Below are 26,894 nucleotides of genomic sequence, written 5' to 3'. Positions count from 1 at the left end.
TAGTAGTAGGGAACAAAATGATACGCTTACTGCCTCATCTAATTGTTAAAGTGTATTTAAAGTAATTTTAAGTGATACAGTTTGAGAATATGAAAACCGTGTAGTGAGAGAGAGAAAGTATTGTACTTTTAAAATGCTTGGTTTACAAACCAGTCCTCTGAGGACAAGATTTTTACCATAAGGGTTGTTATGGAAGACTTGTTGCATAATTAGCAATTAAATCTTCAATTAACCCCAAGCTTCCTTTTTTTTTTATTAGTATGTTGAGGCCCTGTCCCTCTTCTAAGAGCTGTGATAAAAGCAGAAACAAGCTGAAAGCCCGATGCAACCTCCTGCTCAAAGGGAGTTAAGGAGGAGGCCTCATTTTCCTCGAGGGTCTGACCATAAAGAGGTTTCTCAGTCCTTGATGATGCATTGTTTTGACGTTGTTTACAAACTAGGAGGGTGATTTAGTTGTGGGACAATGGCTTGAAGAGAATAAAGAAAGCCATTTTAATGCTTGTTCGGAGAACCGCATGTAAACAAAAAACTGACTCTGGCTCTCTTCCTCTTCATTTCCTTACTTAATGGAGTCTATTACCCCTTCTCTCATTTACCTAGAAAAGGGGATCCACACCGCCTGTTCTTTGTTTTTCCTTAATCAGAGACAAATCAAGGCACCAGAGGAGTTAGGAAATTGCATAAGCTGCTTATGGGCAGAGAAGTGTCTGATAATTCTGCTGTATTATTATTAATTGTATTTATTGAGTGCTTACAGTGTGCAAAGCACTGTACTAAAAAAATAAATTGTGGTATTTGCTAAGCGCTTACTATGTGCAAAGCACTGTTCTAAGCGCTGGGGGATACAAGGTGATCAGGTTGTCCCACCTGGGGCTCACAGTTTTAATACCCCATTTTACAGCTGAGGTCACTGAGGCACAGAGAAGTGAAGTGACTTGCCCAAAGTCACACAGCTGGCAAGTGGCGGAGCCGGGATTGGAACCCACAACCCCTGACTCCCAAGCCCGGGCTCTTTCCACTGAGCCACGCTGCTCCTCTAAGGGCCTGGGAGAGTACAGTATTACGTCAGACACATTCCTTGCCCTCTCCCAAGCGCTTAATACAATGCCCTGCACGTAGTAAGTCCTCAGGAAGTACCACTGCTCGATCGAGAGGAAGACTAACATCTGACTTTCTATTAATAACGATGGTATTTGTTAAGCGCTTACTAGGTGCCGAGCACTGTTCTAAGCTCTGGGTAGATACGTGTAATTAGGTGGGACACAGTCCCTGTCCCACTTGAGGCTCACACTCTTAATCCCCGTTCTACAGATGAGGTCACTGAGGCACAGAGAAGTGAAGTGACTTGCCCAAGGTCACACAGCAGACGAGTGGTGGAGCCCGGGCTTAGAACCCATGACCTCTTATTCCCAAACCCTTGCTCTTGCCACTAAACTTTGCTGCTTCCCATGCTTTCTCTTGCAAGCCCGCCCTTCCCCCTTAATTTAATCTAGTGATTTATTGTAGATGATCTAATTAGCAGAAATCCCCTTAATTTGTAGTTCCTCTAATGGGAGTTGAGACAGTTTCCTGGTGGTTGCTTTTGGCAGACTGTCTGACCGGAGAGTCTCAAATGGGGGCAATCTTTAGAGAACCTCGAGCAGCGTGGCTCAGTGGAAAGAGCCCGGGCTTCGGAGTCAGAGGTCGTGGGTTCGACTCCCGGCTCTGCCGCTTGTCAGCTGTGTGACTGTGGGCGAGTCACTTAAACTCTCTGTGCCTCAGTTACCTCATCTGTAAAATGGGGATTAACTGTGAGCCTCATGTGGGACGACCTGATTACCCTGTACCTCCCGCAGCGCTTAGAACAGTGCTCTGCATATAGTAAGCGCTTAAATACCAACATTATTATTATTATGCCTGTCTACTTATTTTGCTTTGTTTTGTTGTCTGTCTCCCCCCTTCTAGACCGTGAGCCCGTTGTTGGGCAGGGATCGTCTCTATCTGTGGTCGAATTGTACTTTCCAAGCGCTTAGTACAGTGCTCTGCACACAGTGAGCGCTCAGTAAATGCAATCCAATGAATGAATGAATTTATCTCCCAATCCCAAGGCCACAGTGTAGTATGCAACTCACCCAATACTTAATAATAATAATGATAATGTTGGTATTTGTTAAGCACTTACTATGTGCAGAGCACTGTTCTAAGCGCTGGGGTAGGTACAGGGTCATCACGTTGTCCCACGTGGGGCTCACCGTCTTAACCCCCATTTTACAGATGAGGGAACTGAAGCACAGAGAAGTGACTTGCCCGCGGTCACACAGCTGACAAGTGGAAGAGCCGGAATTCGAACCCATGACCTCTGACTCCCAAGCCCGGGCCCTTTCCACTGAGCCACGCTACTTCCTGGAGAGAAGAAGTGGGGGCTTGCCAGGGTAAAACAGATTAATGGTGGGCTGAGGAACTGGAGGCTTAGGACAAGGTTTTCCATAGCACTTGTCTCGACGGGAAGATCTCTCCAGACACAGGAAATGTTTCTTTCGTAAAGGTTCGGGAGAAGATATAGGCAGAATGCCTCCGGAGCAGCACCGTGTGAGTACGGAATGAGCGGGGTGCCGTCTCGGAACCTGGGTTCTAATCCCGGCTCTACCGCTTGTCTGCTGTGTGACCCCGGCCAAGTCACCTGACTTCTCTGCCTCTCAGTTACCTCATCCGTAAATTGGGGATTAAGACTGCGAGTCCCGTGTGAGAGAGCGACCGTGTCCGACCCGATTAGTTCGTATCGATCCCAGTGCTTAGAATAGTGTCTGACGCGTAGTAAAGCACTTACCGAGTACCGTCGTTATTATTATTATTATCTCTTATTAGCTAGGAGAGGCAACTGTCCTGCTTGAATGCTTTCAGTCCAAGCTCCTCCTCTAGACTGTAAGCTCCTCATCTACACCATAAAATCCTTATGGGCAGGGAATATATCTGCCAATTCTATTGTATTGCTCCCCTGAGCGCTTAGAACAGTGCTCTGCACACAGTTCACGCTCAGTAAATATCATTGATTGGGAAGCAAAGATGGAGAGGACAGATCTCTTCTCAAAAAGTAATATCCTGAAAAATTTGGCCTGTTCTCTGACTGAAGGAATTGAACACTGGGCAAGTCACTTCTCTGTGCCTCAGTGTCCTCATCTCTAAAATGAGGGTTAAATACCAGTCATCCCCCCGCTTAGTGGGAATGAAATGAATGTATTTTCCCCAGCCCCTAACGCGGTGCTTAAATACAATTGTTATTATTTTGTATATTTATTTTTATATTATTGTGATATTAGAGTATATTATTTTTATATTTTGTATATTATTTTGTATAATTTCAGGGGCAAGAGTGAGTTAGCATAGACTAGCCTTAGGAGACCAGTTGAGAAGTTTCATGAGAAGGTTTGGTGTGAAAAAGGGCAGAGATCCTCCAGAGAAAGTGGAATTCTCCCACAAGAGAAATTGGAGTCCTGACAGATTTCCGCAAAAGTCATGGGATTTCGAGGTCCAGGAGACTTGATTTATTCTTCTGCACTCAGTTCCTTCCCAAATTCCGTTTCTCTCCCATTGTTTTAAGCTTCCTGACAGAAGAGTCCAAAGTTGAGGTCTTTATTTGGAGGTCTTGTCTGGCAGAAGATGCAATTTTGATGGGGCATTAAGATCATTCAGTGAATTAACCATATCTGAGATACGGTTAGGTTCTCAGCCTTCAATTGTGCAAAATAATGAGAAGGGAAAAGTCTGGGTTTCCGTGGCGAATAGGAATGCTTAGAACAGTCATGAAATGGTAATAAAACATTTATAGGCTGGGAAAGTTGGAACAGGTAATTGGATAAGTTGAAAGTGTGCTGGAATCTAAGCTGAGAAGAGGGTGTTAAAAACAAGGCTCCTTTGTTTACGGATATATTCGACACTTAAAAACATTAAAGTGTTATTCTTTCGGTTACCTTCCAAAGCATTTTTGAAATTTGTAAGGTTTTCTTTCCTCCATCCACTCCGGCTGTGGCACAGCCTATTCCTTCTGCTTGAAATGTTGAAAATGTCTATTCGGCATGGGATACTTGCAGGGCAGTTTTTAATGAGACATAAAACATTTTTGCAACTTGATATGGTTGATAAAGGTATGTAGCAGCGGGGCACAAACCCGGTCTAAAAAATAGCCGTGGGCTGAAAGATTTTATTTTCCGAGGGTAGTGTTCCTAGTAATATTAACTGTTCAGCTAAGAAACTGTTTTCCAACCTGAGTCAGCTTAGTTCTAATTCTAAACGTATGATTCGTATGCCTGTCATAGAAGTATATAATATGCTCTGTGAGATTATTTTCAAAAATATGCATTTTAGAGGGGCTCCCAAAATATTTATTTTGTGCACACAAACACACCCACACTCAGCTAGCTGCCATTCACACTGGAAGAAAACGCTATCAACGGCGAAGATCACCTAAGTTTATGTCCATTCCTGGTCCTCCAGTTAATGCGAGAACAGAGGACTCATCCGTTTCAAGAATGTAGAGACAGTGGTTGGGGCGTACTTCAGGTTGCATTCACCCTGCAGAGGCAGCCTGCGTTCTTTGCCGTCCTTCTTACTCCACGACTCACCCTACCCCATGTTCCCGTTGATTGCTACAGGTAAAAAAAAAAAAAAATCCCTTTCCACTCCTTCTATGGACAGACGACAATGAATGGAGTTCGGAGGGAAGTTCTGCCCACAGTTTGTTTCAGATTTTGCAGGGAGTGGAAAACACCCCCTGAAGTTACAAAATAAGTTGTCGAACCCAGGAGGCATCCTCAGTTAAGAAGTGGACGATGCTGATGTCGGAGAGTTAATTACATCTCAGCAGAGGAGTCACCGTCCAGTGAAGATTCAACTTCGCCATCCAGCGCCTCGTCGAAAGATACTGAAACGGATGAAGAAGTGATAGTTTCTCCACCCCCAGCTACGACCTGGAGATTTCAAAAAATCTGGCAACAATTTTCCAGAAAGGAGATAAACATATATTCCTTTTTATGTTCACTACCATCTCCTTCTCACTACCGCTGATTGTTTCAGGTAAAAAAAAAAAAAAAAAAAAAAAGCCCTTTCCACTCCTATGGACAGACAACAGTGAATGGAGTTTGGAGGGAAGTTCTGTCCATAGTTTGTTTCAGATTTTGCAGGGAGTGAAAAACACTCCCTGCAAGGAACAAAATAAGTTGTTATTTATAATATCAATAAGTATTGAGGAGTTTTCCTGCCATAAAATGCTTTAAGGTGTAAGAAAGCTTGCTGTTGAACGTAAACTGGACAGATTCTTCCCTGTAGTTGTTAAACCGCTAATAATAGTAGCGATTGTGATATTTGTGTATCTGTCGATGTGCTGCATGGCAAAGGTGAATCTTCACTGGACAGTGATTCCTCTGCTGAGATGCGATCAACTCTTCGACCTCAACATCGTCCTCTTCTTAACTGAGGATGCCTCCCGAGTTCAACAACTTATTTTGTCACTTACTGGGGGTGTTTTCCACAATCTTAATGAACACTGTATTAAGTGCTGGGGTAGATCCGAGCCTAGCAGGTAGGACAGAGTTCCTGGCCTTCTTGGGGCTCACTGTTTAAGGGGGAAGGAGAATAGGTATTTATTCTCCATTTTACAGTTGGGGAAACTGGGACACACAGAAATTAAGTCACTTGCCTCAAGTCACACAGCAGCCTAGTGGTAGAGTTTCATCTATCGCTACTGTGATGAGCTTTGAGTTACTTCAGTAAATTAAACCCTAGTTAACGTTTAGTGTTACAGTTTTTATTCATTCATTCAGTCGTATTTATTGAGCGCTTACTGTGCGCAGAGCACTGTACTGAGCCCTTAAGACCTTCGTATTACTTTTCCAGAGGTTCTGGAACAGATCCTAATTTCTAACGTGTAAGTCTTCGGGAAAATATACCCCATGATACTTCTGTATTTTCAAGAAACGTTAGACCTGTTGTATCGTGGGCTAAGCCCATACTCCGAGTTCTTGAGGAAATAAGTTCTTATGTCTCCATTGGACAGGATTATAAGTACTTATTCCCACAAGGTAGATGTCTGCTCATTTTAAATTTTGATAGTCTAATCATTATTATTGCTGTTGATATTGTTATGATCTATAAGCACTTTAATAGAGTTTTTTTTAAGGAAGAACATTAAAGTGTGTGTTTGTGAAGTGGGCCGAGGGATGTCCTGGATTCCGGGGTCCCTTCAGAAGGTACTTAACCACTTTCTTGTAATTCCCCCCCGCCCTGACCCAAGGAGCCCTGAGATCTAGAGAAGAAACAGGTGCCCTCTCCCTCTTCCCATCACCCCTTCCTGCTGTGACTTAGTCTTTTTCTCCAAGGTCTGCAGTCCAAGTGGGCATGGGTTTATTTGTTTCTTTTTGGTATTTTTATTTGGGCCCGCAGAAGGCCCTCGGTACGACGGTCCACAGCTGTGAGATTAGAGTAGGACTTGCCGTGCCATTTAAACACCTGTTTGCTAGAAATTAGAAATGAGCTGGAAGAGTTCAGAGCAATAGTAGGACAAGGACTGGACAGACCGAGCCCCAAAAAGCTGGACGGGCGGAGCTGGGCTAGGATGTCCTCAGTCATTGGCGGGCTGAGGGCAGCGTGATGGAAGAAGAGTCGGATCTCGAGAAGGAACGGGACAGAGAAGAATGAGAGACCAAGCGGAGAACTGTGAGGTAAATGATCGGCGTAGGACCCAGATGCTGAGAATATTGCAACCGAAGGAGAGCGTGAAGTGCGGTAACCGAGCCAAGACACCTACTTCAGTCTCTCGGGGGAATCGGCCCGGACCGAAGGAAAACTGGATCGTTTACCGTAGGAGGATTTTCCCCCTTCCCGTTTCGCCGACGTGTTGCTTGTCGACGGGGTTTCCAAAGTGGCGCCGCCCAGTTGGGGAGGATAGAAACCGACCGTTGCCACAGTCCTTTGCGACGATGTGCGGCTCCCCCGATTCCGGGTCCCCCAAGATGAGACAACGGGCATTTGGAGCAAAGATGCGCCGGGAGGATAAAGGCCGCGTTCTGCGGGCCACATAATGCCACCTCTGTGGAATTCTCCTTTCCCTCAGAGAATGAGAAAATGAGGGCTTTGTGCAGCATCCCCCCGCCGGTGCCAGCGGCTCAGCGCGGGAGTTTGGGGCGGGCCGAAATGCCCGGCTCCCGACGGGCGTAGCTGACGGCCGTCTCTCGGGCTTCTTTTCCCTCCTCCAGGCCTTTCCACGTAGAGCCCACCAACATCGTGAACGTGAACAATGACATGCAGAGAGTCAGGCCCCACGCCTCAGCCATGAACAAACGCATTCAATACTACAGTCGACTCACCTCTCCTTCAGACAAGGCTCTGGTAAGGGAAGCGGACCGACTGCGGTGCACGGTAAATCTCAGTCTAACCGGCGGCTCGAAAGGTGAGCTTTCGGTCAGTCAGCCGGTCGTATTTATTGAGCGCTTACCGTGTGCGGGGCACTGGACTAAAAGCTTGGGTGAGTCTAATGTAATAATATTAAAAGACGCATTCCCTGCCCACACTGAGAAGCAGCAAGGTCTAGTGGATAGAGCGTAGGCCGGGGACTCGGAAGGTCATGGGTTCTAATCCCGGCATGTCTGCTGTGTGGCCTTGGGCAAGTCACTTCACTTCTCTGGCCTCAGTCACCTCATTTGTAAAATGGGGATTAAGACTCTGCTTCTGACGTGGGGCGGGGACTGTATCCAACCCGATTTGCTAGTGTTCTCCTCTCCCCTCCACCCAGTGCTTAGTACAATGCGTAGCACATAGTAAGCGCTTAATAAATACCACAGTTATTATGATTATTATGAGCTTACAGTCTAAAGGGGGAGACAGACATTAATAGAAGTCGTAATCGGGGGAGGGGGAGAAACAGCAGGGCCTGGTGGAAAGAGCCCAGGCCTGGAAGCCAGAGGACCTGGGTTCTAATACCGGCTCCATCACGTGCCTGCAGTGTGACCTTGGGCAAGCCATTTAACTTCTCTGGACCTCAGTTACCTCAGCTGTAAAATGGGGGTTCAGTATCTGTTCTCTCTCCCCCTCAGGCCGTGTGCCTGCTATTTTGCGGGTAGAAGCAGCGCGGCTCGGTGGAGAGAGCCCGGGCTTGGTAGTCAGAGGTCATGGTTTCGAATCCCGGCTCTGCCCCTTGTCAGCTGTGTGACTGTGGGCAAGTCACTTCACTTGTCTGGGCCTCAGTTCCCTTCATCTGGAAAATGGGGATTAACCGTGAGCCTCACGAGGGGCAACCTGATGACCCTGTATCTACCCCAGCGCTTAGAGCAGTGCTCTGCACGCAGTAAGCGCTTAACAAATACCAACATGACTCCTCCGTCTCCATAAAGCCCTCGAGCAAAGCATCATCTACAAGACACTGGGAATTTCCCACCACCACCACCATCCCGGGGCTGGCAAAGCTGTCACGTCGGAACTCCAGTAATAATAACAATATTAATCCATCAATCAGTCTTATTTATCGAGTGCTCGCTCTGTGCAGAGCACTATTCAAAGCACCTGGGAGGGGACGGTGGAATCGGTAAACCTAATCCCTGCCCCCAAGGAACTTCAAATCTAAAGGAAGCTTTTACCCTGTGCCCGACGGGGGCTATGGGAGCAGATCAGACACAGATCCCTTCTCCACATCTGTCAGATAAGGAAGCTGAGGCTCAGAGAGATTAAGTCACTTGCCCAGGGTCACCTAGCAGGCGAGTGGCAGGGCTGGGATTAGAACCCGGGCCTCTTGACTTCCCCGGCCACCCTGAGGTGCAGAGAAATCGCCGGCGGCCAAGAGTTTGTCTTAGTGCCGGGCTGATACTGTGTATTTTTGCTCTGTTTCCCAGATTGCCCCGGATCACGTCCTTCCGGCCCCCGGAGACCTCTATTTTTACAGTCCGTTAGGTTCTGCTTTCAAACTAGAGACCTGTAGCGACGGTCATGGTAAAAACAGCAGCTTAGTAACTATGTGCGTAAAGTCATCTTCTGGGGCGTTGCTCAGGTTGTTGGGGATGGGACGCCGACCGCAGTTGTTTTAATCGGATGGCCGAAGAGTCCCATTCGAGACTTTAACCGCCGGTTTCCCTGTGTTTGCAGTTTCATGATCTGGAATACTATGATGGGAACGTCTATACTGAGTATTCCGTGGGGAATAAAGCAGGTAAGAGAACCTCTCGCCACAACCTTTTCGGGGGAAAACTGTTTCCAAAATGACATTTTTGGCTTTGATTTCTCACCCCGCCCCCCAAATTGACAGCATTAGGAAACGGGTTTTCACCTTTTGCGATCTAGCCGTGAGAGGAACTTTTTAATTGGGCGTCCCACCTTTCGGCAAGAAAAACGAGGAGGCGATTCGGTGGCGGTGACGCTCCGTCTTCCAGGAACTCCCAGGTTTTCTCACGCACCCCTTGGGTCTCCACGCGATTCTCTGATGGATCGGTTTATGCTTCTGCTCTGTTTTTGGTGGACGTTATGACCCCCTCGTGCCTGCCCCGGGTTTTACAGGGAAATAATTTGTGTTTTACAGGCCGGATTTACTGCTGGAATCGGTCTCATAGTGCTGATGGGCCTGCTGACACTTTATTGCTGTTACAGAGTGGTGAAGTCACGGACAACGATAAGTAAGGCTCTAATCTGTCGCGTCACACTGCCGGTTTGAGTATTCGATTAGAAATCTGCCGCGTGGCCTGCTCTTATTTGCTCGACTAGCTCTGCCCAGTGAAAAGCTGGAAAACAGCAGCGCAGTCTCCCTCGGGTGACCTCCTCCGCCCCTGCTTAGGTTTTAAAGAATCCACGACTGGCACCTTAAAAAGCCCGGTGCCAGACCCGGATTTCGAAGGCAGACATTGCCTTAACTGAGGTGAGGACTCGTGTTATTCCTGCCAGGTCCCAAGGGGGAGGGTGCTGAGTTTTCTTTCTATCTGGAATGCCGGACCCTTTCGGAAGGGAGAGCTAATAAGAAATCGACTCTGACGGCTGGCAAGCTGTCCCGCAAGCTCCTCGATCGGAGCGTTACGTGAGGTGCTCCCCCCGACTGCTGACACCTCAGTTTTGTGGGCGAGAAGGAGAGCGTGGGACAGAGAAGGAAGCTAGGAGCTTCAGGCCTCTTCTGTCGGCTCGTTTTCTCAACAACCCCCCCCCCGACCCCATCCCTGTCTGGCTCTCTCCCAAGTGGAAAACTGGCTCTGTCTCTTAAGAAGCAGCGTGGCTCAGTGGAAAGAGCCCGGGCTTTGGAGTCAGAGGGCATGGGTTCGAATCGCGGCTCCACCACTTGTCAGCTGTGTGACTGTGGGCCTCGGTTCCCTCATCTAATAATAATAATAATGTTGGTATTTGTTAAGCGCTTACTGTGTGCACTGTGCTGAGCGCTGGGGCAGATACAGGGTAATCACGTGAGGCTCCCAGATAATCCCCATTTTACAGATGAGGTAACTGAGGCACAGAGAAGTTAAGTGTAACTGCGAAACCTGTAAAATGGGGATGAAGACTGTGAGCCCCACGTGGGACAACCTGATTCCCTCGTGTCCACCCCGGCGCTTAGAACAGTGCTCTGCACGTAGTAAGCGCTTAACAAATACCAACATTATTATTATCGTTAAGGTCCCCTCAGCAGTAGGAGTGGTCGCTGGCGGCCCTTCTGAATACCAGACAGATCAACACGTGGGTTGTCACACATGTTGTGGGCTCTGGCGTCTGCGTGAGACGTGACGGAGTCACGGGCGCTGTTTTCCGGGAGCGTGCTTAGGATCGCTAGAGCGTATCTCCGGCGGGACCCCCGGACACCCCCTTCACCCCTTTGGTCCCCCCTCCCAGGGCAGGGTCCAATCTGGCCCGGCATCTGAGCCGCGGGACCCGGAGCGGAGAGAGACTCGGCGCCGACTGTTCAGAGACGAGCGTAAACGCGTCCACGGCGGGCGGCCCGGGTGGAAGCCGGCCCTCAGCGGCCACCCGGGGCTTTCCTCCCAGACAGCCGGTTTTCGATATCCTCAAGCGGCGGCTGGCTTCCGGGTGGCGCCGTCTGGGCCGGCGTAATTGAGTTCGGTCGGGCCTCAGCCCGCAGTGGCGCGTTCCTCACGCCGGCACCGAGCTGCCCTCCCTGCTCTCCCCCCCCCCCCCGACCCCCGCCTTCGGGACAGGTGCCAGAGTCCTCGTCCGTCAGGTTACGCGGTTGGGACGGTTCCCGGAGAGACTGTAGTTCCGCGGCGGGCAGTTGCCGTTTTCATTCCATCGGTCCGTCGACGGTGTTCTTTGAGCCCTTCCTCTGTGCGGGGCACCGTACGGAGTGAGAGCTTGGGAGAGTACAGTGACGCGGAGTCGGCGGACCGGCTCTCTGCCCGCCGGTGAGATCTGCAGACGGTTGCGGAGTTGATCCGGTGGATTTGTTTACCTGAAAGCGTCGTCTCCCAAGCTTTCCGGCGGGGGTAACACCCGTCGGCTTGCCCCAGTTAAAGAGGGTTGGCCGGGCCACTTCTTAGGCGGGAGGCGAATCGCTCAGTGGCGTTTATCGAGCGCTTACCGTGCGCAGGGCGCCGTACTCGGCGCTTGGGAAGAGTACGCCACAGCAGAATCGGCGGACACGTTCTCTGTCCGTAAAGAGCTTACGGTCTAGAGGTGTCTGAGGTGCCCCGAAGCACCGAGACTAGACGTGCCTCACCAGATGCCCCCGCCTCGATTCGCCTCAGGAAAATGTTCCGGAGGGGTGGAGGGAGGCTCTGAACGAGAACTCCATCTCGGGTGACTTCCGGCGGCAGAAGAGCTGCCCGGTCAGGAGTGACTTTCGTCACCGTAGGCAAGTCGCCTAACCTTTCGGTGCCTCAGTTTCCTCATCGGTAAAATGGGGATAAAATACCTGGTCTCCCTTCCTCCTAGTAGGCTAGAAGTCCTTTGGCGGGACAGGGACCGCATCTGCTCGTCTGGTAACTGCCCCGGTGCTTACTACAGTGCTTGGTACTTAGAGAAGCAGCGTGGCTCAGTGGAAAGAGCCCGGGCTTGGGAGTCCGAGGTCATGGGTTCGAATCCCGGCTCTGCCACTCGTCAGCTGCGTGACCGTGGGCGAGTCACTTCACTTCTCTGGGCCTCAGTGACCTCATCTGTAAAATGGGGATGAAGACTGGGAGCCCCGCCTGGGATGACCTGATTCCCTTGTGTCTCCCCCAGCGCTTAGAACGGTGCTCTGCACATAGTAAGCGCTTAACAAATCCCAACATTATTATTAAACAAATCCTTAACAAATCCCACAGTTACTTTTCTTACCCCGCATCTACCCCAGTGCTGAGCAGAATGATAGGCCCATAGCAAGTGCTCAAACACCGCAGTTTTCGTAATAATAATGATACTTGTTAAGCGCTTACTATGTGCCAAGCACTGTTGTAAGCGCTGGGGTAGATACAAGGTAGTCAGGTTGGACACGGTCCCTGTCCCATACAGGGCTCACGTTCTTCATCCCCATTTTACAGATGAGGGAACTGAGGCCCAGAGAAGCGAAGTGACTTGCCCGCGGTCACATGACGTGTGGCAGGGCCGGGATTAGAAGCCGTGACCTTCTGACTCTCAGGCCCTGTCCACTGAGCCACGCTGCTTCTAATAATGTCGGTATTTGTTAAGCGCTTACTCTGTGCAGAGCACTGTTCCGAGCGCTGGGGGAGATACAGGGTGATCGGGTTGTCCCACGTGGGGCTCACAGTCTTCATCCCCATTTTCCAGATGAGGGAACCGAGGCCCAGAGAAGTGAAGTGACTTGTCCGAAGTCACACAGCTGACAAGCGGCGGAGCCGGGATTAGAACCCGTGACCTCTGACTCCTCCACTGAGCCAGGCTGCATCCAAGGCCCCACCTTCACGGCTCAGTGTGTCCTAGATGAAAGAGCACTGGAGTACTAAAGAGTTCTAATCCCCTCTGTGCCACTTGCCCGCTGTGTGACCTTAAACAAGTCACCTAACCTCTCTGTGTCTCAGTGTATCTTGGATACAAGATACAAGAACAGTGCGTTGCACATAGTAAGCGCTTACCAAATACCATCGTCATCAAATAAGAAGACCAGCGTGCAGACTTCCAGTTCACGACCACCTTGCCCTAAACTACGGTGTGGTGAAGCTCCTCGCGGACAGGGAGCTCGTCTACCAACCCTGTTGTGTAGTAAGTACCCTCCCCAGCGCTTAGCACAGTGCCCTGCGTACGGCCAGCGCTCGATAGATACCGTTCGTTGCAGGACTGAGTGAGTGAAGTGTTGCGACACCGATCGCCTGCCGGGATGGTAGCGCTGTGATTCGTTTGGAATCGCTCTGAATCTTTCTTATTATAAAGGCCCGGGTTCTCAGAACCGGACGGGTGGTCGTGAGCGTCGAGGAGCAATTTCTTACATTTCGGTGTTCCAGCGCCTCTTCTCCAAATTAGAGTAACCCTAGTGTTTGGATCGACACCGTACAGTAACCTGGCTGGAAATCGGGAAGCAGCGTGGCTCAGTGGAAAGAGCCTGGGCTTCGGAGTCAGAGGTCACGGGTTCGACTCCCGGCTCTGCCACTTGTCGGCCGTGGGCGAGTCGCTTCACTTCTCTGGGCCTCGGTTCCCTCATCTGGAAAATGGGGATGAACTGTGAGCCTCGCGTGGGACGACCCGATGACCCTGGATCTCCCCCAGCGCTTAGAACAGTGCTCCGCACGTAGTAAGCGCTTAACGAATACCAACCTTGTTATTATCATCACGTGCAAACGCCGAGGCGAGCTCTGTTCTTTTCTTCCATTGTTTAATGTGTGTTCTCTGCGCCGTTTCTGTTTCTTTTGTGTTTTTTCTAGCTTCAGTCGATACCTCGGTCTGGGAATTTCCTGATGTGTGCAAGTACTATTTTGGCTCCTTCGGGCATTGGTCCAGCCTCGCGTTCTCCCTGGTGTCTCTCGTCGGGGCCATGATCGTTTACTGGGTGCTTATGTCCAATTTCCTTTTCAACACCGGGAAGTTTATTTTTAGTAAGTACTATATCGGGTCCTTACACTTTCGAAGAGATAAATCTTTGGCCCCCGTATCTGGTTAGAATTTCAGAGCTTCCGTCTCCATGGTAAATTTCAGTATCCGGGAAGGAGACGGTTCAGGTTGACTTTTGGGGAGCGGGTCATGGCGTAAACGCCGAGGTTGGGATTCGTCGAAGTGTGGTCTTCTGCACACTGGGTGAGGCGGGGCGGCCGGGGCTTGGCAGATGCAGCCGTCGAATGGCCAAATCCCGTAGTCAATCAGCCGTTTTTATTGAGCGCTTCACTGTGTGCCGAGCGCTTTACCGAGTCCTCACCACCAAAGGCTCGCAGCAGTATCTGTATCTTATTCAGTGAACTTCAGTGCAAGGTGATCAAAAACATGCAGAAGTTAAAAACTCCCTTTTTTAACAAGATTACCACCAAAAAAACTCTGCTCACTAGTCCTCCCAGCTGCTCTGGGAATTTGAAGTGCCGCAAGTATTTTCAACTAGAAAAATTGAGTCAAGAAGAGATTTCTTGTCCCCCAGGTGATCGGGATCAGCACAGGACTGAATTCGAAAATCTTGAGTTTTTGTCCCTTTCCCTGACAGCCGAATAGATCTACCTATTTTTTTAATGGTTTTTCTTAAGCACTTACTACGTTCCAGGCACTGTACTAAGCACTGGGGTAGATACAGCGCGGCTCAGTGGAAAGAGCCCCGGGCTTGGGAGTCAGAGGTCACGGGTTCGAATGCCGGCTCTGCCGCTTGTCAGCTGTGTGACTGTGGGCAAGTGACTTCACTTCTCTGCGCCTCAGTTCCCTCATCTGTAAAATGGGGATGAAGACCGTGAGCCTCACCTGGGACATCCTGATTACCCTGTATCTACCCCAGTGCTTAGAACAGTGCTCGGCACATAGTAAGCGCTTAACAAATACCATTATTATTATAATTATTATTAAGACTGTGAGCCTCACGTGGGACAACCTGATTACCCTGCATCTACCCCAGCGCTGAGAACGGCGCTCTGCAGCCGTAAGCGCTTACCAAATACTAACATTATTATTATTATTATTAAAATGTGGATTAAACCTGTGAGCCCCATGTGGGACAACCTGATGACCCTGTATCTACCCCAGCGCTTAGAACAGTGCTCTGCACATAGTAAGCGCTTAACAAATACCAACATTATTATACAAGAAAATCGGGTTGGACACAGTCCCTGTCCCACATGGGGCTCACGGTCTCAATCCCCATTTTACAGATGAGGGAACTGAGGTACAGAAGTTAAGTGACTTGCCCGATTTCACCCAGCAGACAAGTGGGGAAGCTGGGATTAGAACCCAGGACCTTCTGACTCAGAAGCAGAAGACCCGTGCTCTTTCCGCTAGGACACGCTGCTTCCCTGTTCATTTCGTAGTCGATACCTGGACAGTTGCCCTCGAGCCAACCACGCTGTCTTCGGCCTGAGTGTTAGACTAGTTCTAATCAGTACTCTCGGGTGAAATGAATCACGTTGACTACGAATTGTGGTCTGACTCTTTTTTCACAAAAGGCCAGGTTCCCAGAACGGAAGGGCGGGTGGAAGTGAGCATTAAGAAACAATTTTTTACATTTCAGTGTTCCGGCGCCTTTTTTCCAAATTAGAATAGCCCTAGTGTTACGTGTCAGTACCGAATCGAAGTGGCTGAAAGGAAAAGGGAAGTCTATTTCGTTAATCAGTCGCTCAAGCAGTATTTACTGAGCGCTTTCTGCGTGATGAGCTCTATATTTAGTGCTTGGGGAAGTACGGCATTTAAATGGTATTTAAAATAGTATTAAAATAGCATATAAAATAGTATTTTACAGAGTTAAATGGTAGGAAGTGGTCATGACTGCGGCCACTCTTTCACCCAGTAAAGGGAAAATAACACACCAAATATTTTTGTTTTCTGCTAAGTCTTGAAAAACAGTTAATGACCAGTTGGGACCCCTTCGGTTCCCAAAACTGTTATTTAATACAAAAGGAAAAAATGCATCCCTGGCAGCAGTTAGGAACTTCAGTCAATCAGTCATTTTTACTGAGTGCTTACTGTGTGCAGAGCACTGTATTAAGCACTTGGGCAGAAGAATCTAAGAAAAGTCACTGGGAAAAATTACAAAATCGAAGGCGCCTGTCTTAGTTTTCTCATTCATGTTAAGGTCACCTCAGAATATCTTGGATTTATAATAATCTTGGCCCATTCCTTCTCATGCTTATCAGGGTCAGAATGTTGATATCACTAGAATCTGAAGTAGCGTAGTATTCGTGCCTTCGTGCCAAGGCCTATATTCTCCGTTTTTATTGAAATGTTTACTTCTCTAAACCTGGATTTTGCCGAGGCCTGGCCAAATGTCGGGCCTTGGACGTTGTCACTTTTATGGCTGCACATTTATCGTCTATTATTAATCTCCACCCCTCATTATACTTCGTATCTGTTTCCATTTCCCTGTTACTGATGGGAAAATCGAAAAGGACAGGTCAGGCGGAATCAATGGGAAGCAGCATGGCCCAGTGGAAAGAACATGGGCCTGGGAGTCAGAGGACCTGGGTTCTAATCCGGGCCCTGCCAAAAGCTTAATAATAATAATGATGGTATTTGTTAAGCGCTTACTATGTGCCGAGCACTGTTCTAAGCGCTGGGGTAGACACAGGGGAATCAGGTTGTCCCACGTGGGGCTCCCGGTCTTCATCCCCATTTTACAGATGAGGTGACTGAGGCACAGAGAAGTTAAGTGACTTGCCCACAGTCACACAGCTGACAAGTGGCAGAGCTGGGATTCGAACTCATGACCTCTGACTCCAAAGCCCGTGCTCTTTCCACTGAGCCACGCTGCTCGGCAACCTTGGACAGGTCACTTAATTTCTTTGTGCTCAGTTTTCCGGTTCTCCCTCCTACTTAAGCTGGGAGCCCCATGTGGGACAGGGACTGGGTCCAACCTAATTGGCCTAAATCCACCCCGGCGCTCAGAGCGGTGTTTGACACATAGTAAGTGCTTCACAAATACCATTTTTTTAAAGAAGTGATTTTGCCAATAATCCCAGCTGGTCAGTAAATGGCCGAACACTAAAACCCAACGTCTCTAATGACGACGATCCAGTCCTTTAGACGAGCCTTCAGAGTCTTTCAGAGATGAAAGTTCCAGCGTGACAGTTTGTGGAATCTGAATCGTCTTCGATTCTGTTCTTCTTTTCAGATTTTGTTCATAATATTAATATCACAGATCCCGTTCCCGGTACCAATGACAGCAACAGAGGTAAGCAATCTATAACCGACCGGGCAATATTGGACTTTAAGGTTGAAACTTACGTTCGTTTTGGTTACCGTAATGGTTAAAAAAAATCAAATCTGTGTTTCGCTGGTAAGCTGTGCGATACAAAAGGAGGCTGTTGCCAGAGCTGATTTCAACTGATGGCGTCGGTTCTCTTAGCGGAGAGAGTTTGAGTGAAACTCTCTGTGGCCCAGAAGGGAAAAGGCACATAAACCTGATTCCGTCCAAATCACGAGGTCCATTGTAAGCCTAAGGAACATTGGTCGAGCAGATTCTCTTTTCCAACACTTGGGTCTGGTGCCTTAATGAATTAAATTAATTCTTTGCCTTAAAGCCGAAGAAAAGTAAAATTAAAAACCATCATTCAAGACGAATGGCGGTCGGTCCAACTTTGAGGCGTTTTTTCAAACTGGGATTTCCTCGGTCGGGGAGTGATCTTCTTGGTTAAGTTACTTCTGACCCAAGTATTCAAATGGCACAGTGTGTCGTCAGCAGTGTTACACAGAGATTAGAATTGAGGTGCAGTGGATTGTATTTTAGCTTGTAAGAGTGGATCAGTTGTGACTTGTTTATCGTTTAAGGTATTTGTTTAGCACTCACTGTGTGCTAGGCACTGAACTAAGCGCTAAGGCAGATACAGGGTAATTAGGTGGGACGCGGTCCCTGTCCCGGGTAGGGCTCCCAGTCTTCATCCCCATTTTACAGATGAGGTGACTGAGGCCCAGAGAAAGCGACTCGCCCGGGTTCACGCAGCAGGCAAGCGGTGGAGCCGGGATTAGAACCCAGGTCTTCCTGACGTTCAGGCCCGTGCTTTATCCGCCAGCCCACGCTGCTTCTTCCTGGCCACTTGCCGGTAGGTGTGAGTGTAAACTTGTAGTGGGTGGCATCCAGCTAGGAGTCGCACTGGCCGCCTTCTGGGTTATGCCTCCATCCCAGAAGGACTCGTGTGAAGTTGCAGTTCACGTGTTCTGGGTCACCTATACGGTTTCCTCAGTTAATAATAATGTTGGCGTCTGTTAAGCGCTCGCTATGTGCCAAGCACTGTTCTAAGCGCCGGAGTTACACCCTCTCAGGGGAGAGCTACCAGTAACTCACCCTAAACACCCTGTGCCCTTCCCGAGGGCAAGTTACCTCACAGCACCTCTCTTCCGCAGTTCTGAGCCTCTCGGTACGGATGCCCCGGGAGCCCGTCAGGAGCTCGCTGTGACGCGCTCACCTCTGCCGTAACGGGCGTCCTCACTACCCGCTTCGGCTAGGACGTCCTCAGGGAATCAGGGAACATCCCTCTGATAACGGCACGGTGTAGGAGCCGGAAGGTCATGGGTTCTAATCCCGGCTCCACCACCTGTCTGCTGTGTGACTTTGAGCAAGTCACTTCACTTCCCTGTGCCTCAGTTACCGCATCTGCAAAATGGGGATGGGGACTGTGAGCCCCATGTGGGACAGGGACTGTGTCCAACCCAGTTTGCCTATATCCACCCCAGCGCTCTATACAGTGCCTGTCACGTAGTAGGCGCTTAACAAATACTGCGATCATTCTAGCGTGAGGCGGTTTGGGTGCGGCAGGCCACGATGTCAGAAGGAAGGGGTTGTGTGTGCACACGTGTGGTATCGGACTGCTATCGGAAATGTCTCTAACGTGAAGTTCTGTAAGAGTAATGATAATAATGTTGGTATTTGTTAAGCGCTTACTCTGTGCAGAGCACCGTTCTAAGCGCTGGGGTAGATACGGGTTCGTCAGGTTGTCCCACGTGAGGCTCACAGTTAATCCCCATTTTACAGAGGAGGGAACTGAGGCACAGAGAAGTTAAGTTAAGAAGTTAAGTTAAGAATGCAACCTCACGTTATAGAAGAACTAGTTGGGTTTACTAAACGCTCCGTGCTACGCACTGGAGTCAGTTTGGGATCATCCAATCAGATGTAGTCGATTTGTCCATTCCAAGCGCGTAGTACAGTGCTCTGCACATAGTAAGCGCTCAATAAATACTATCGAATGAATGTAGTCCCTGCTCCACTAGGGACTCAGAGTCTAAGATGTAAGGAAGGCGGGTGTCTGTCTCCATTTTACAGATGAAGAAACAGGCTCAGAGAGGTTAAATAATCTGCCTAAGGTCACACAGCCCAAGGATTAGAACCCTTGTCTCCTGACTCCCTCTCCGAGGACATTTCCATTCGACCCGGCTCCCTCCCTCTGTAGAAATTCTTCCTTTTTAAATGCGTCGTTCTTACTTGGCTTATTGTCTTGGTTCTCGGTTCAGGTTGGCTCTTTTTAATTGACAAGATGCTATTAGTCGATAAAGCCTCCGTTTTCTTGTACACAGAGAAGGTTAAGGCCGTGTTGACGTGAGGCGGGCGATTCCATCCCGAAACATTTTTCTCCTTTCCGTATTATTTTTCCCTCACTGTGTGATTTATAGGATTTCCATCTGAAAAAGAGAGTTTTGGGAGACAAGGGCGAGAAGTGAGGAGTGAATTCTGAGTAAGCGGTAGATGGGAAGAAATTAGGTGATGGGAAAGGGGGGGGGGGGGGGGTGTGTGTGTGAGAGAGAGAGAGAGAGATATTTCAGGGATCTGTCAGGAATAGTGTAAGGGTGACAGTAAAATGGCCACGATTACTCAGTCTCCCTCGTTTTTCGCCACGTTCCACGTCGTAGGTGAGTGGGGCGGCGGGCCCATCTCTGGGGTTCATTCATTCAGTCATATTTATCGAGCTCTGACTATGTGCGGGACGCTGTACTAAGCGCCTGAGGGAGTACGAGGTCGAGAGCCAACGCGACCTAGTGGTGAAAGCACCGGCCTGGAAGTCGGAAGGGCCTGGGTCCTCGTCCCGGCTCTGCCGTTCGCTGCTGTGTGACTTTGGGCAAGTCGTCTCGCTTCTCTGTGCCTCAGTTTCCTTGTCCATCTGGTGGAGAACAGAGATAGCCACCGACCCTTTCTCTGCGTGTCCATCCCCACGAGTCCTTAGCTAGTGCCTCCTTGCCCCGACAGAGCCGGAAAAACTGGAAAACCGCAATAGCCGCAGGGGCAGGAATTTAATTTTCGGGTTTTCCAAGTTATCGTTACGAAAGGGTGGGGAATAATCAGCACCCTCAAACAACCAAGGGGACAGAACCCCCTCCCGGGAGGCCCCGAAGGCCGAGGAGGGGATTAGGGCTGTCACTCGGTTGAGGGCCTGAGACGGTGCCGATTAGGGAGAGGGAAGGGAAGGGCACGTCAGTAGGTGGGGCTTGCCTTGGGGTCCGCTGCCCACCTGCTCTGCTTCCTGAAGGGGAGCCCCCATCCTGACCGGAAAACTTCCCGCTCGCAGTGATTTGTCCCGGCGCCGGCGGCCAGCCCTCTAACCACAGCACGGCGGTCATCCTCTCCAACGACACCGGCCCGCAGCAGTTCGACAGGTGGTGGAGCAAAACTCACACGGTGCCCTTTTACCTGGTGGTGATCCTCCTGCCGCTGCTCAATTTCAAGTCTCCCTCCTTTTTCGCCAAGTTCAACATGCTAGGTGAGTGGGGCGGCCGGCCGATCTCCGGGGTTCATTCAGTCCTGTGGATCGGGCGCCGACTATGTGCGGGACACCGTGCTGAGCGCCCGAGGGAGTACGAGGTCGAGGGCGACCTAGTGGTTAAAGCGCCGGCCTGGAAGTCGGAAGGGCCCGGGTCCCTCATCCCGGCTCTACCGTTGGATGCCGTGTGACTTCAGGCAAGTCGTCTCGCTTCTCTGTGCCTCGGTTTCCTTGTCCGTAAAATGGTGATTAAATTCTGCTTCCTCCGATCCGGACCGTGAGCCCCACGCGGGGGACGGGGACTGCGGCCAACCTGATGATCTTATATCCGCCCCGGTGCTTAAAACGGTGCTTCGCACGTATCGTAAGCGATCCTGTAATCGTTATCAGTTATTCCGATACGACGGTGTAGGTGAACGCTTTCCTTGCCCAGTGGGGACGGTTCACGGTACCGAGCGCCTGGGAGACGGAGAATAATGAAGTGACACATTCCCGGCTCCTTCTGAGCTTCACTTTTAAACCGGGGAGACACGTGTAAAAATATTTACAACCGGAGAGATCAAAAATAAATCCAGCAGACATATGTGCATGTGTGTTAAAGAGGGTGGAAATGAGTTCAGAAGTGTTTGGGTTGACTGAAGGGATGAATTGGCTCAGGGCGCTGGGAAATCCATTTTGGAAAGGGTGTTGGAGGAGTTGAGATTTTAAGAGGGATTTATATGGGAAACAGCATGGCCTAACGGATAGAGCCCGGGCCTGGGAGTCGGAAGGACCTGGGTCCTATTCCCAGCTCCGCCGCCTGTCTGCTCTGTGACCTTGAGCAAGTCACTTCATTTCTCCGGGCCTCAGTTCCCTCATCTGGAAAATGGGGATTAAGACCGTGAGTCCCATATGGGCCGGGGACTGTGTCCAACCTGAGCTATCACGGGAGGTAAGTCACTTCACTTTTCCTGGCCTCAGTTCCCTCATCTGGAAAATGGGGATCGAGACCGTGTCCAACCCGATTTGCTCGTATCCATCCCACTACGTAGTAGACACTTAACCAAACCCACAATTATTATTATTAGCTCATTCTCCCAAAACCTGGCCCATCTTCTCTCCTCCCGGATTCATCGGACTGGATCCAAGAGAAATGGAGGTATTTTCCCCGCTCTCAGGGAAAATAGGTTCTCGTGTGCCGAGGACACAGACCACTTAAGTGTTCTTCCTTCCAGGCTATTTCCTGGCCCTTCAACTCCTTCCCTTCTTTAACTATTTTCTCTTTGTCCTTCTGCCTTCCTTGATTGATTTCTTCCTCCTGTGATATCTCATCTTGTAGGCGTTTTCAGTTGAGGTCCAGATTCTCTTTTAGAGTTCCTAGACCTCTGGGTCAGTGATTTTTTTTTAATGGTATTGGATAAGCACTCACTATGTGCCAGGTTCTGTACTGAGCGCTGGGGTAGATCCAAGCTAATCATGTTGGACACAGTTCCTGTCCCACGTGGGGCTCACAGTCTCAATCCCTGTTTGACACATTAGGGAACTGAGGCCCAGAGAAATGAAGTGACTCGCCCAAGTTCACACAGCAGACAATTGGTGGAGACAGGATTAGAACCCGGATCCTTCTGCCGCCCAGGCTCTACCCACTAGGTCATGCTCCTTCTCTTTAGGGGCGAGCCACCGGAGCCGTGCCGGGAAGCTCCCTGTAGATAAAGGTAAATAATGAACTTTTCCTCTTTGCTCGACAGGCACAGTGTCGGTTATTTATCTGGTTTTCCTCGTCACCTTAAAAGCTGTTCGTCTTGGATTCCATTTGGAATTTCACTGGCTTTCACCAACGGAGTTTTTTGTACCGGGTAAGAGCCCACGGGTGAAATGATTCAAATGACAAGTGACTGTCGTCTCTAAGCTCTTTGTTTTACCGTAAGCACTTCGTTCCATCTTCGGTGGCGTGGTGCCCACCTAGATGTTAAAGATGATCCCTGTTCACTTTGTCTGTGGGCACTTGTGATTTGTAGAGGTGAAAATAGGAGCGGGGTATGGTATTTTTCTTCGCTCTGACTTCCATTCGGGTCAGAATGAACAAATCTTTAGTGTCTCTCCCTCACTACGGGGACCTCAGCCCTTGTTTCTGGCCCCTGGCCCTGCCTGAAATTAGCCCAGGCAGAGTCGGTCAATCTATTGTGTTTACTGAGCATCTGTTATGTGTAGAGCACTGTATTAAGCACTTGGGAGAGTGCCCTATAACAGAAATAGTAGCTATGTTCCTTGCCCATGTACCCTTACAGTCTAGAGTGGGAGACAGACATTAATATAAATAAATCATTCATAATGTATCATTGCAATCAATCCATGGTACTTTACTGAGCGCTTGCGTTCAGAGGACTGTACTAAACGCTTGGGAGAGTACGGTATAACTGAGTTGGTAGTACAGTGAGTAAGTTGGCAGATCTGTAGTGTGGCTCAGGGGAAAGAGCCCGGGCTTGAGAGTCAGAGGTCAAGGGTTCGAATCCCACTCCGCCACCTGTCAGCTGTGTGACCGTGGGCGAGTCGCTGCACTTCTCGGTGCCTCGGTTCCCTCATCCGTAAAATGGGGATTAATTGTGAGCCTCACGTGGGACAGCCCGATGAGCCTGTATCTCCCCCAGTGCTTAGAACGGTGCTCGGCACATAGCAAGCGCTTAACAAATACCAACATTATTATATGTGGATAAGTGTTTCGGGGTTGGGGTGACTATCAAATGTCCAAGAGTCACAGATCTTCTAGGACTGTAAGCTCTTTGCGGGCAGAGAATGTGTCTCTCATATGGTTCATTCATTGTATTTATCAAGCCCCTACTGTGTGCAGAGCACTGTACTAAGCACTTGGGAAAGTGCAGTACGACGATAAACAGTGATATTCCCTGCCCACAGCGAGCTCACAGTCTAGAGGTGGGGAGATGGACATCAGGACACGTAAATAAAAGGACAGATATGTCCATAAGTGCTGTGGGGCCGGGAAGGAGGGGGAGAGCAAAGGGAGCCAGTCGGGGGGACGCAGAAGGGAATGGGAGGGGCAGAAAAGTGGGGCTCAGTCTGGGAGGGCCTCTTGGAGGAGATGGACCTCCAGGAGTTTCGAAGATGGGGAGAGTAATGGTCTGTCGGATTGTTGACTCTCCTGCTGCCTCTGTCTCCTTGCTCACGCTGTGCCCCGCACTAGAAATCTCTCCCCCACAAATCCAGCACCCCACAGCTCTTCCCATTTTTGAAGCCCTGCCAGATTTTCACTTCCTGAAAGCGTTTCCCGATTTAATTGTCAGCGACCCAAATTGTATCAACCTAACAGCAGGTCAAGCGCTACCTTGTTTATTTTGGATCCGTTGCAGCCCTGGTGTCGATCTGTACAGTCAGTTGTACACTCAGTTATTTAATCCGCTTGTAGATATTTTTACGTCTTTCTCCTTCGTTAGAGTATAAACCCCTTGCTGCCAGAGAAGCAGCGTGGCTCAGTGGAAAGAGCCCGGGCTTTGGAGTCGGCGGTCATGAGTTCGAATCCCAGCTCTGCCACTTGTCAGCCGTGTGACTGTGGGCGAGTCGCTTCACTTCTCTGTGCCTCAGTTCCCTCATCTGTAAAATGGGGATGAAGACCGTGAGCCCCACGTGGGACGACCCGATTCCCCTGTGTCTACCCCAGCGCTTAGAACAGTGCTCTGCACATAGTAAGCGCTTAACAAATACCAACATTATTATTAGAGGAAGTTTCCCTAGTTTCTGTTGTTCTTTTACAAGGGCACAGTCAAGTGCCTTACACCCAGAGGGCCTTCAGTGAAATAATGACATTTATCAAGCACTGACTAGGCGCTAAGCACTGGGTTAGATGTAAGGTAATCACACTGAACCCTGGCCCTGTTCCCGTGGAGGCCCCATCGTTAGCGTCGTCGTCGTCGATCCAGACCGTACGTGCGTACGACTCTACACCGCCCGAGGGAATCGGTCGTATTCACCGAGCATCTACTTTGTGCAGAGCATCGTGCTAAGCACTTAGAGGGTAAAGTTCAACAGGGTGACAGACACGTTCCCTGTCCGCAGTGAGCTTACAGTCTAGAGGGGGAGGCAGACGATATAAATCCATGATTTATAATATATAGTTTAAAGATACATACACAAGGACTGTGGGATTGAGCGGGGGGCGAATATCAAATACCTAAAGGTCCCAGATCCAAGTGCGGAGCTAACGATGCAGAAGGGGGAGGGAGCCGGGGAAAAGAGGGCTTAACTGGGGAAAGCCTCTCGGAGGAGAAATGACCTTAATGATTCTTTGATGTGGGGGAGAGTGGTGGTCTGGCGTTATATGGACAGGGAGGGAGTCTCAGGTTAGGAGAGGGTCGGCGGCAAGGTAGATTCAATAGTATTTATTGAGCGCTTACTATGTGCAGAGCACCGTACTAAGCGCTTGGAATGTACACATCGGTAACAGAGACAGTCCCTGCCCTCTGACGGGCTCACGGTCTAATCGGGGGAGACGTACGGACGGACGAGAACGATGGCAATAAATAGAATCGAGGGGAAGGACATCCCATTAAAACAATAGCAGATAAATAGAATCAGGGCGATGTACAGCTCATTAACAAAATAAATAGGGTGATGAAGATATATACAGTCGAGCGGACGAGGGGATGGGACGGGAGAGGGGGAGGAGCAGAGGGAAAGGGGGGAGAAGAGGGTTTAGCTGCGGAGAGGTGAAGGGGGGGCAGAGGGAGCAGAGGGAAAAGGGGAGCTCAGTCTGGGAAGGCCTCTCGGAGGAGGTGAGCTGTAAGTAGGGTTTTGAAGAGGGGAAGAGAATTAGTTGTGCCTTGTCGGACAGAGGAGAGGGCAGGTAAATCGAACCAGGTAAGAATGAATTCAAGGGGAATATGGTCAGAGAGATGTCTGGATTTCTGCCAGCAGTGCTCTGCAGCTCAGCCCCAGGAGCGGAGGAAGGGTATTTTGGAGGCTATCCAGGGTTGCCTGTTGATGATATCACAAACAGATATTTTATCCCCTTTTGTCAAGTGAGGAAATTGAGACACAGAGAAGAGTTCCTTGCCCACGGTCCCACAGCAGGCCTGGTGGCGAAGCCAGAACTAATAAAATAATAATTATGGTACTTGTTAAGGGCTTGTGCCAAGCACTATCTAAGCGCTGGAATAGTAACGAGTTAAGCAGGTTGGACACAGTCCCTGTCCCAGATGGGGCTTACACTCTTAATTCTTATTTTACAGATGAGGCAATTGAATAATGATGATAATGGTATTTCTTAGGCGCTTATTATGTGCCAAGCACTGTTCCAAGCACTGGGGTAAGATTTAAGGTAAGCAGTTTGTCCCACGTGGGGCTCGCAGTCTAAATCTCCATTTTACAGATGAGGTAACTGCAAAGAAGTGAAATGGCCTGCCCAAAGTCACACGGCAGACAGGCGGCAGAGGTGGGATTAGAACCCACGTCCACTGACTCCCAGGCCCGTGCTCTATCTATCAAGCCACTAGTCCGCGGGCCACCTGACTTCCAGTCCAGTTCGTTCATTCGTACGTTCAGTCGTATTTATCGATCGCTTACTGTGTTCGGAGCACCGTGCTAGGCACTTGGGAGAGTACAGTGCAGCAATAAACAGACACATTCCCTGCCCACGGCGAGCTTACGGTCTAGAGTTCTCCCGGGCCGAGCCACACCGCGTCTCGGTAGTCGATGCCGTCGCAATCACCACATCAGTCGGTTCACCTGTTTTGGCAAGGACTCGTGCGCGCATTCGCCGCGGCCACGCACCCGAAGCCGGTCGCCGGGAAGACGAACGGTCCCTCTTCCCGAGCGGCGTGAGAACCCTCCCTCTCGTTGGCCGTTTCTCCAGGTGACTTGAGCCTGGGCCACCGGGAGGAGGAACGCCACCTACGCAGTCTACGCTCTGAACCAGAATCAACAACCAACGGGCGACCGGTCGGTCAGATAAAATGATCAGGAGTAGATCGGACGGGAACTCTCCCCCTCTGACATCATCGTCGGAGGGCGGTGAGTGCGGCCAGCTTTCCAAATAGGCAGGAAAATGGGGGTCAGGGGTGGGTGTGCGAGCTTGCTATCTGATGCCAACCATCTATTCGCTGATATCTGGGAGGGCCCGCCGAGGCCATTCTTAGGAAATGATGTTATAACGTCAGTAAATTC

General features: G+C 49.8%; 1 protein-coding gene across 3 annotated transcripts in view; it reads left to right on the top strand.

Annotated features, from left to right (window-relative positions):
- SLC38A9 (solute carrier family 38 member 9) overlaps positions 1-26,894 on the top strand; it is an 82,996-nt gene that overhangs the window by 13,968 nt on the left and 42,134 nt on the right. For 2 of the 3 annotated variants that reach the window (XM_029061160.1, XM_029061164.2), the window contains 8 exons: positions 7,227-7,359; positions 8,856-8,977; positions 9,106-9,169; positions 9,536-9,629; positions 13,800-13,970; positions 17,168-17,227; positions 20,550-20,741; positions 22,469-22,576. In XM_029061160.1, the coding sequence (XP_028916993.1) occupies positions 7,227-7,359; positions 8,856-8,977; positions 9,106-9,169; positions 9,536-9,629; positions 13,800-13,970; positions 17,168-17,227; positions 20,550-20,741; positions 22,469-22,576 (944 nt within the window). Of the gene's footprint in view, positions 1-7,226; positions 7,360-8,855; positions 8,978-9,105; positions 9,170-9,535; positions 9,630-13,799; positions 13,971-17,167; positions 17,228-20,549; positions 20,742-22,468; positions 22,577-26,894 lie in introns of those variants that run through there. The other variant, XM_029061179.1, reaches the window with a different exon arrangement.

Source organism: Ornithorhynchus anatinus, chromosome 1 (assembly GCF_004115215.2).
Source record: "Ornithorhynchus anatinus isolate Pmale09 chromosome 1, mOrnAna1.pri.v4, whole genome shotgun sequence".
NCBI lineage: Eukaryota > Metazoa > Chordata > Mammalia > Monotremata > Ornithorhynchidae > Ornithorhynchus > Ornithorhynchus anatinus.
This window is presented reverse-complemented; position numbering and strand designations above follow the sequence as displayed.